Genomic DNA, 9,463 nt, shown 5'->3' with positions numbered 1-9,463 from the left:
GGGCGTGGTGGTGCACGCCTCTAGTCCCAGCTACTCGGGAGGCTGAAGCAGGAGAATTGCTTGAACCCAGGGGGTGGAGGTTGTGGTGAACCGAGATTGTGCCATTGCACTCCAGCCTGGGTAACAAGAGCAAAACTCCGTCAAAAAAAAAAAAAAATTGTCCCTACTCATTTACACCAAAACTCTGGGCTTCAAGCCGAACCTCAACATCAGTTCAAGACCCATAAGTCAGGGAAGAGCTATGCCTCAGATACACATCATCTTCAACTTCACTCAATTCAGACTTCCGAACATGCAGAGAGCCTATAGAAAAGAATGGCCTAGTTGAGACTCGAGCTTACAACTTCTCAGCAGTATTTTCCATTTAGATGAATAAAACTACACAGCAGAAGTAAAGAGGACTTGTGTTCGTGTTTTAGTTTTGTTTTGTTCTGGTTTTTTACTCATGATGAGCTGGGATAGCACTTGTAGTAATGCATGGCTTTGGTATTTGCATAGCATAAGCTTCCATTAGTTAGAAAAGCATGTTACTCAATTTCCCACTAAAACCAGTGGTTTTAATTAAGAAGAAAATTAATGAAATGCAATTGGTTTTGCTAATAAAGAACTATGCTAATTCCTACAAAAAAATCTAATTCTCTATAATTAGCTCATATGAAATTCATTTATTAGAAAGAAAATCATGTATAAAACCATGCAGAAAACCAAACTGCTGAGCTGCAGAGTTTCTAATAATTGAACTCTGAGAGTAACTGCTGAATAGCATAAAAACATGAAGCCAATATTTCCTGATATAGTATATCTCATGGCAGATTTCCAGAACAACCATGAAAGGGGCCCCTTATTTCAGAGCCAGGCCTATCTGAAATGAGATTATTCTCTTAACAGTTTTTCCATAAGCCCAGCTTGTAAGGGCAAGAATATCTGATGTTACCCTTCTCATGACTAAGCCAAGAAAGGAGACTTGAGAAAATTTATTCTATTGTCATGACTCTGGGCATTTAAAAAATCATCAGGGAGCTTTGGAACTGGATAAAATCTAAATGTTCTTGTACACTCAGACATGGGGTATTGCCATTGTGGCCCCCTTTTAAAACTGTATTATGCTGAAAGCCTTTCAAATATGGATAAGGATTTCTCTCAGATATCTACAAAGAAGTTGCCAGAAGTTTAGAGTTCTCTACCCAACTCACAATAACCCCATAACTGCTCTTTTCAGCTTAAGTGTTGGCAACTATTGTACATTATATGACTCCACACTCCTCCCTACCACAGGCAAACCAAATTCTCTTTCCCAGGAATTTGGGATTGAGACTAAAATATTGTGATTGAGTCTTTGCTGGTAAGTGGGACAAATTGTCAAGAATTGTATAATTCCTATATTCTATTACTACATTCATGGAGAAGCAGAGAAAAGAGAGATTGAGAGAGATAAAGAGAGACAGAGAGGAGGGAGTTGGGGGATGGATACAGACAATCAGAGAACAGAAATAGAAAAGAAAGGTCTTCTCTTTTTACGGTTTCTGGTTCAGGTGATTTCCTAAAGACTGACTTTGAGGTCCTTATGATACCCCCTCTATCCTTATAACAGACCCCTCCTCTTTTGCTGATGTTAACCTGAGTAGAATTCTGTACTTGCAACAAAAGCTGTCGCCATTGCACATGTTGGAATACATATTAAGGAGAGATCAGCTAGGGGTAGAAGCCAGAGAATAAAAAAGGGAAGAGAAAAATAAAATAGCAAATACTCTCTATGTGTAAAGCAATTTGCTAAACACTTTAAAAATTATATTATTACTCCATACAGTATTCTTTAAAAATATGTTATTTCTCCCCATGTTTTCAAGGGAGAGTTCCAAATTTCAGAGGTTTAACCATAGGCTGCACAGTTAGCTGGTAGAAGATCTGGCATTTGTGTTCACATTTGGGCTGTTGGGCTTGGGCTCTGGTCTTACTGCGATAAATAACAGTCACTCTGATACTTGTGTAACCTTGAGCAAAGCACTTCACTGTATTTAGGCCTTGGGTAAACATAATACTCTTTAAGGTCGCTTCCAATGTAATAGTATAGTATCACTTAAAAAATTCATTTAGAACAATGTTTCTCTATCCAGTAGTTTGAGTAGGGGTAGAGGTGGGTAAGTTAGATCTAAGCTCCCTTGCCGGGTGCAATGGCTCACGCCTAGAATCCCAGAACTTTGGGAGGCTGAGGCAGGCAGATCACCTGAGGTTGGGAGTTAGAGACCTGCTTGAACAACATGGAGAAACCCTGTCTCTACCAAAAAATGCAAAAAATTAGCCGGGTGTGGTGGTGCATGCCTGTAATCCCAGCTACTTAGGAGGCTGAGGCAGGAGAATCGCTTGAACGTGGGAGGCAGAGGTTGTGGTGAACTAAGATCATGCCATTGCACTCCAGCCTGGGCAACAAGAGTGAAACCTTCTTTTTTTTTTTAATTTTAATTTTTATTTTTTTTCTTAAAGACGGGGTTTCACCATGTTGGTCAGGCTGGTCTTGAACTCCTGACCTCAGGTGATCCGCCCGCCTTGGCCTCCAAAGTGCTTGGATTACAAGCGTGAGCCACCACGCCTGGCCTGAAACTGTCTTAAAAAAAAAAAAATCTAAGCCCCCTTGGATGTCATCTCAAATTACACCCATCCTTCATTCCCGCACTAAAGATTCCCACAAGCTCTGGTGGATGTGTAAAGGTTGTGGGCAACAGAGCTAGGATTTAAGCCCAGAGCTGTCTTACCACTTTGTTATGCTGCTGTTTCCTCTTTTACTACACCTATGGGAATATTTAGAAGCTCAATAATTTTTTCAACTGAATTGCACGAATATTTGCCACAAATCACTAATGTGTCCTATTTTGAATGCTTTGCACATTTTAGAATTAACTTGTCAATTTCTAACAAAAATCCAGCTGGTATTTGTATTGAAATTGCATTGAATCTATTGATCAGTTTGGTGGTATTGCTGTCTTAACAATATTGAGCCTTCTTATCTATGAATATAATATACTTTTCTACATTTTCAAAAGTCTTCTTTAATTTCTGTCAGCAGTTTTGTAGTTTTCAGCATAGAATTTTTGCATGGCATTTATTAATTTATCTCTAGGTATTTTATATCCTTGGATGCTATTGCAAATCAATATTATGAAAATGACCATACTGCCAAAGCAATCTATGAATTCAATGCAATCCCCATCGAAATACCACCATCATTCTTCACAGAATTAGAAAAAAAAAATCTTAAAATTCATATAGAACTAAAAAAGAGCCCACATGGCCAAAGCAAGACTAAGCAAAAAGAATAAATCTGGAGGCATCACACTACCTGATTTCAAACTATACTATAAGGCCATAGTCACCAAACCAGCATGGTATTGGAATAAAGATAGGCACCTAGATCAATGGAACAGAATAGAGAACTAGAAATAAACCCAAATGCTTACAGCCAACTGATCTTTGACAGAGAAAACAAAAACATAAAGTGGGGAAAGGACACCCTTTTTAACAAATGGTGTTGGGATAATTGGTTAGCCACATGTAGGAGAATGGAACTGGATCTTCATCTCTCACTGTATACAAAACTCAACTCAAGATGGATTAAAGACTTAAATCTAAGACCTGAAACTAAAAAATTCTAGAAGATAACATTGTAAAAATCCTTCTAGATTTTGGCTTAGGCAAGGATTTCATGACCAATAACCCAAAAGCAAATGCAATAAAAACAAGATAAATAGCTGGAGCTTAATTAATCGAAAGAGCTTTTGCACAGCAAAAGGAACAGACAGCAGGGTAAACAGACGATCCACAGAGTAGGAGAAAATCTTCACAATCCATACATGTGATGAAGGACGAATATCCAAAATCTACAACAAACTCAAATCAGTAAGAAAAACAAACAATCCCATCAAAAAATGGGCTAAGAGCATAAATAGACAATTCTCAAAAGAAGATATACAAATGGGTAACAAACTTATGAAAAAATGCTCAGCATCACAAATGATCAGGGAAATGCAAATCAAAACCACAATGCGATACCACCTTACTACCTCAAGAAAGGCCATAATCAAAAAATAATAGATGTTGACATGGATATGGTGATCAGGGAACACTTCTACACCGCCGTTGGGAATGTAAACTAGTATGACCACTATGGAAAACAATGTGGAGATTCCTTAAGGAACTAAAAGTAGAACTAGCATTTGATCCAGCAATTCCACTACTGGGTACCTACCCAGAGGACATGAAGTCATTATATGAAAAAGATACTTGCACACGCGTGTTTATAGCAGCACAATTGACAATTGTAAAAATGTGGAACCAAACCAAATGCCCATCGTCAATGAGTGGATAAAGAAGTTGTGATTTACAGTAATATAATATTATATAATACATATTGCTCGGGTGATGGTGCACCAAAATCTCAGAAATCACCACTAAAGAATTTATGTAATCAAACACCACCTGTTCCCCAATAACCTATGGAAATTAAAATATTTAAAAAATACATACTTGGTAGCAGAATAATATTCTCCCCCAAGATGCTCATGTCCTAATCCTCAGAACCATGGCAAAGGATAATTAAGTTCGCAAATGGAATTAAGATTGCTAATCAGGTGACCTCAAAATAGGGAGATTATTTTAGGTTATCTGAGAAAGCTTAATGTAATAAAAGGCCCCTAAAAAGTGGAAGAGAGGGAAGGGCACACTGGCTCACGTCTGTAATCCCAGCACTTTGGGAGGCTGAGGCAGGCAGATCACCTGAGTTCAGGAGTTCAAGACCAGCCTGGCCAACATGCAAAACCCCATCTCTACTAAAAATACAAAAATTAGCCAGGCATGGTGGTGCTCACCTGTAATCCCAGCTACTCAGGAGGCTGAAGCAGGAGAATCGCTTGAACCCGAGAGGTGGAGTTTGCAGTGAGCCGAGATCACACCACTGCACTCCAGCCTGGGCAACAGAGTGAGACTCCATCTCAAAATAAATTTTAAAAAAAGACAAAAGTGGAAGAGGGAAGCAAAACAGGAAAGTTAAAGGGATACATTACTTAGAAAAAGGTTAAAGAGCTGCAACATTGTCAGCTTTAAAGATAGGGGATGGGACAATGAGCCATAGAATGCAGGTAGCATCTATAAACTGGAAGAAGATTCTCCCTAACAGCCTTTAGAAAAAAATCACAGCCCCACTGACATCTTGACTATAGCCCAATAAGGCCCTGATTGGACTTCTGTCCTCCATAACTGTAAGATAATTAATTGTGTTGGTTTAAACTACTAAGTTTGTGGCAATTCAGTATAGCAAAAATAGGAAACTAATACAGAGTTAGGGAGAAGTTCAGTAACTTAGGACTCTGAACTTAGTTAGAAAGAGCAGTTCTCTCTTCACCCCCCAATCCTTCCATTCATGGAACTTGCCCCATAGTGACATCCTGCAATCCGCTAGCTTTGGAAACAGTATCAGAGAGAACGTTTACATTTTTGCACCATCCATGCTGCAAAGCTGAGCGACCTTCAGGAAGATTTGACAGAAGATAACAAATATCAACCAATGAGAGCTAGGTCAGGAGAAAAGCCTGGTAGAAGCCACACAGTAACTGCAGTAGCCACTTTGTGGGCACAGGTGAAGGTATTTGTGGGCACAGGTGAAGCACTACTTTGAAGGATAACTTTTAGTGGGGACAAATTCCATTTTGAGAAGGTAGGAGTCTGAAAGATATAATTTTTATAATTATGACTCTTGGTGAGGCCAACTTGGATTATGCTAATAATAAAGTATACACTAGTACTCATTAATTTCTGAAGTTTATGACATAATTTTAAATATAATCAGAGAAGATTGAAGATTAACCCTATAATGAGAGCATTCTTACATATTAGTTTTTCAGTCTCTGATAAAAAATGAGAAGAATGTGAGAGGTTGTGCTGGGAAGTGCACACAGGCCTCAAACTGTCCTCTCTCTGCCAGCTACATCCTGAGTGAGCTCCTAGTGTGAACTGAAAAGGCAAAAAATGGAAAGGACATTTACTGGGGCCAGTGTAAGTCAACTGTCTCCATCCTTATTCCTTAACTCAGAAACTCACATGAAGAAAGACATTGTCAATTTCATGAGCAGTCTGTATTTTTTTCTATTGGTGAGAGATAAAGTAGCATAGGGTTTTCCTTTGGAAGAATAACAAAAGTATTTTATAAGGGTATGAGTTGTAAAATTAACTTTTTGTTATCTCCAAATTGTCATTTTGCAAGGAAAAAAATATAAGTAATAAATATGAGTATTTATTTTTTGGGTCCATATATGGCTGGATGCAGTCACAGGTGCCATGGTTAGAGATTATTGTCATGTGTCTGAGTTATAATTTCAGTATGCATGTGGCTAGTTCTTTTTTTTTATTTTGCCAATGGCTACATTTTTAATAAAGAAAAAGACAAGGATGGATGAGGAAAATATGAAGCATTTTTATCTTCAGTGCATGTCAGGAAGAATGATGCTATGAAATTTTAGTTAATAATGAAATTGAAACTACAAAGACCAAATCATAAATAAAATGAATTTGCAATAGTGTTACTCATAGTAACACATTGCGAAAATATCATGTGCCCTATGATACTTGCCTTTGCACTGAGTTATAGCTGTGCTTATGCTTTAATACTATAACTGACCATCTCGTTTCTATTGCCCTTGGAGCAAAAGTCTGAAATAAAAAAGGAACATTCATATTTATTACTTATACTTTTTATCTTGCAAAATGACAATTTGGACACAAGAAAAACTTAATTTTGTAACTCACATCCTTAAAAAATAATTTTATTTGTTATTCTTCCAAAGGAAATCCACATGCTATTTACTTTATCTCTCACCAATAGAAAAAAAAAATACAGACTGCTCATGAGATTGACAATGTCTTTCTTCATTTGAGTTCCTGACTTAAGGAAACAGGATGGAAATGGTTGATGCACACTGACCCCAGCAAATGCCCTTTCTATTTTTTGCTTTTCAGTTCAGCTAACATTTATTGACAGCTTTGACTGTGCCAGGCACTGTGCTAAATGCCAAGGATACAGAAATGATCAAAACACATTCCCTTTCCTCAAGAAGCCCATGCTCTGACGGAGGAGGCAAACAAGTGCTTTAGGCCCAAATGTAAAACTATGAGGGCTCCAAAAAGGGAGTGATTTATTTTGCCTGGAAAGAAATGAAACCTTCACAGAAGAGGTGACATTTGAAAGGGGCCTTGAAGGAAAAAAGAGAAGGTCAGTAGTTGTCCGTATTAAACAATAAAACAGCGTAAAAATTCTAAGAGAAAGCTCTGTTTGCATTCTGTGGGCTGCCTGTGCAACTGGATCTGAGCATTCCCTGGGTGGCTGAGGCGGCTGTGAGGACCAGACAGAGAACAGTCTTCTCCCGGCCTCATCAGTCCAGGCTGAGTGACCTCCAGCTGCAGGAAGGAGTAAACACCGGATCCCTTTAGTGCAGGGCACCAACCCAGGGCTCCATGTGTCCTCTTTAAGAGGAGAAAACAAGACAAAACAAAAATAACAAAATGAAAGCAGGGCGTTTCTGCCATTTCCTGTCTCAGAAATGAGGTTGGTGAGTTAATGAATGGAGCCCTCGTGTGTTTATCTGTAAACTGGGGAAACCTATACCTCCCTCAAGTGCTTCTGTGAGGATAGAAGAGAGAAATGCACGCACAGCCCCTGGCACATGATCCTGAGAAATGGCAGCATGGCGATGATGGTGACAATGGTGGCGATGCTAAGGATAAGGGACGGGGCTGGTCTCTGGGCTGCCTTAGGAAGCCTGAGCATCCCATGTGGTGGGCAAGAATAGCATGATCTTGGCTACCTTGGCTTTGACCCAAAGGGACTTCCTGCCCATCTGCACTTCCCTTGCCGTTGTCCTTGTGGCTCAGATGGTGCAGGCAGCTGCTCCAACTGCTGCCTCTGGTGCCCTGACAGCTGCAGTGAGCCAGGCAATGGGCTATGAAACTGAACCTCAACTGGAGACTATTCGCCCTAAATAATCCCAGCAACAAGGCCCGCCACACTCCTCTCCCCTGCCTGCCCCCATCCCTGATTTCACCTGTTGTGGTTCCCCTCTCATTACACCTGGATTTCCTTTCATTTTCTTTGTCCCTTTGCTGCCTCTTTCCCTTTCTCTCTCTCTCTATTCTCCCTCCTCCTTGCTCCCTCACCTCTTTTTTCTTCTTTGCATTCTGGCTCCTCATCCGGTTCTGGTTTCTCCACTGTGGTATGGCAGAGGATGTGAGGCCAGAAGGCTCAAGGACTGCTGGGCTTCTGAGATGCGGGGCATGCCGCCTCAGCCTCCTGGGATGTGGTTTCCTCATCTGCAGAATTGGACCAGAATGACTCCGGAGTGTTCCTTCCGCTCCAAACTCCTGTTCTGTTACATTGTGTGGTATTTGCCTTTGTGCCTGCTTTTCCTGTTTCAGCTGTCTCATCTGTCCACCTGCCTCTCCCATCCGCATCCCACCACTCGGGTCCGAGCCGCCAGCATCCATTGCATGGACCCCTAGAGCAGCCTCCTGCTACTGGAGCTCTCCCAGCTCCTGCTGTTATCCCTGTCCAATGTGCTATCCACACAGAAGCCAAAGTGACCTTTTCAAAAAAGAGATGAGATTGCTCACTCAGGTTAAATCCTCCTTTTCTATCATAGGTCCCCCTTTATGTTCTTCAGAGCAATTATTATTGCCTGAAATTATCTTTATGTACTCATGAATTTCTTAATGTTATTGTATCATTTACTGTCTGTCTTCCACACGAGAATACAGGCTCCAGGAGCGATGGACTTGATTGTCTTATTTACGGCATATCCTCACTGGAAGGGCCAGGGCCTTTATTCTCTCCATAAACGCTGAATGAAGGAATCTCCTTTCGCCACAGAATCCATCTCTCCCCTTCTTGAGAGTATTCTCTCTTAACTGCACCATTTCTTACTTAGAAATACCTGTGCCTGCCAGAAATTCTGCCCATTCTTCTCTGTCATTTCTGACATAATTCCCCTCATTCACTTTTCTCAGTCACCTGGGTCCTGTGTTCTCATGGGCTATGGTAGAGAACAATGGCAGTGAGGAAGCTAGTTCTTCTCTTGCTTTAATATCAATCTGTACCATTGGATGCCTTAGGATCAAACAGCCTAACAACTCTGAGACTTGAATAGGTGACTTACGACACCAAGAAAGAGACTTCTTTAAGAAAATGTATTAAAACTGCCAAAATTCTGTGCTTGGTTCTTGGGGAGACGTTAGGAAGAGCCATTTTCCTGAAAACAACTTTTTAAAGTGGGTAATGTTAATATGTCCATTTCACAGGTAGCAGAATTGGGATTTAGAGAGCGTGCAACTGGGCAAGGCCACAGAGCCAGAGTGCATGGAGCCAGGATTTGAATGGAAGAAGTGCAATGCCAGATCCAGGCACCTAGCCACCATCTGGGTGACTCTA

At 40.4% G+C, this 9,463-nt stretch overlaps 1 protein-coding gene across 1 annotated transcript; it reads right to left on the bottom strand.

Annotated features, from left to right (window-relative positions):
• Positions 1-214: 214 nt before the first annotated feature.
• Positions 215-9,017, bottom strand: HMHB1 (histocompatibility minor HB-1). The gene is made up of 3 exons (XM_037739952.1): positions 8,960-9,017; positions 8,197-8,247; positions 215-303 (listed from the first exon to the last, which is right to left on the bottom strand). The coding sequence occupies exons 1-3, from the start codon at positions 9,015-9,017 to the stop codon at positions 215-217; spliced, it is 198 nt and encodes a 65-aa protein (XP_037595880.1).
• Between the last annotated feature and the right edge of the window lie 446 nt (positions 9,018-9,463).

The sequence above is a fragment of the Cebus imitator genome, unplaced genomic scaffold (genome assembly GCF_001604975.1).
Source record: "Cebus imitator isolate Cc_AM_T3 unplaced genomic scaffold, Cebus_imitator-1.0 Scaffold76, whole genome shotgun sequence".
Lineage (NCBI taxonomy): Eukaryota > Metazoa > Chordata > Mammalia > Primates > Cebidae > Cebus > Cebus imitator.
Note: the sequence above shows the minus strand (reverse complement) of the source record. Positions and strands in the feature narration are given on the sequence as shown.

Coding starts and splice junctions, on each gene's coding strand:
- HMHB1 (XM_037739952.1), bottom strand. CDS start 9,017: ATGTCAGAAATGACAGAGAAGAATGGGCAGAATTTCTGGCAGGCACAG. Junction 8,248..8,959: donor GCAGGCACAGGTATTTCTAA/GTAAGAAATGGT, acceptor GCCATACCACAG/TGGAGAAACCAGAACCGGAT. Junction 304..8,196: donor ATGCAAAGAAGAAAAAAGAG/GTGAGGGAGCAA, acceptor TCTTTTCTATAG/GCTCTCTGCATGTTCGGAAG.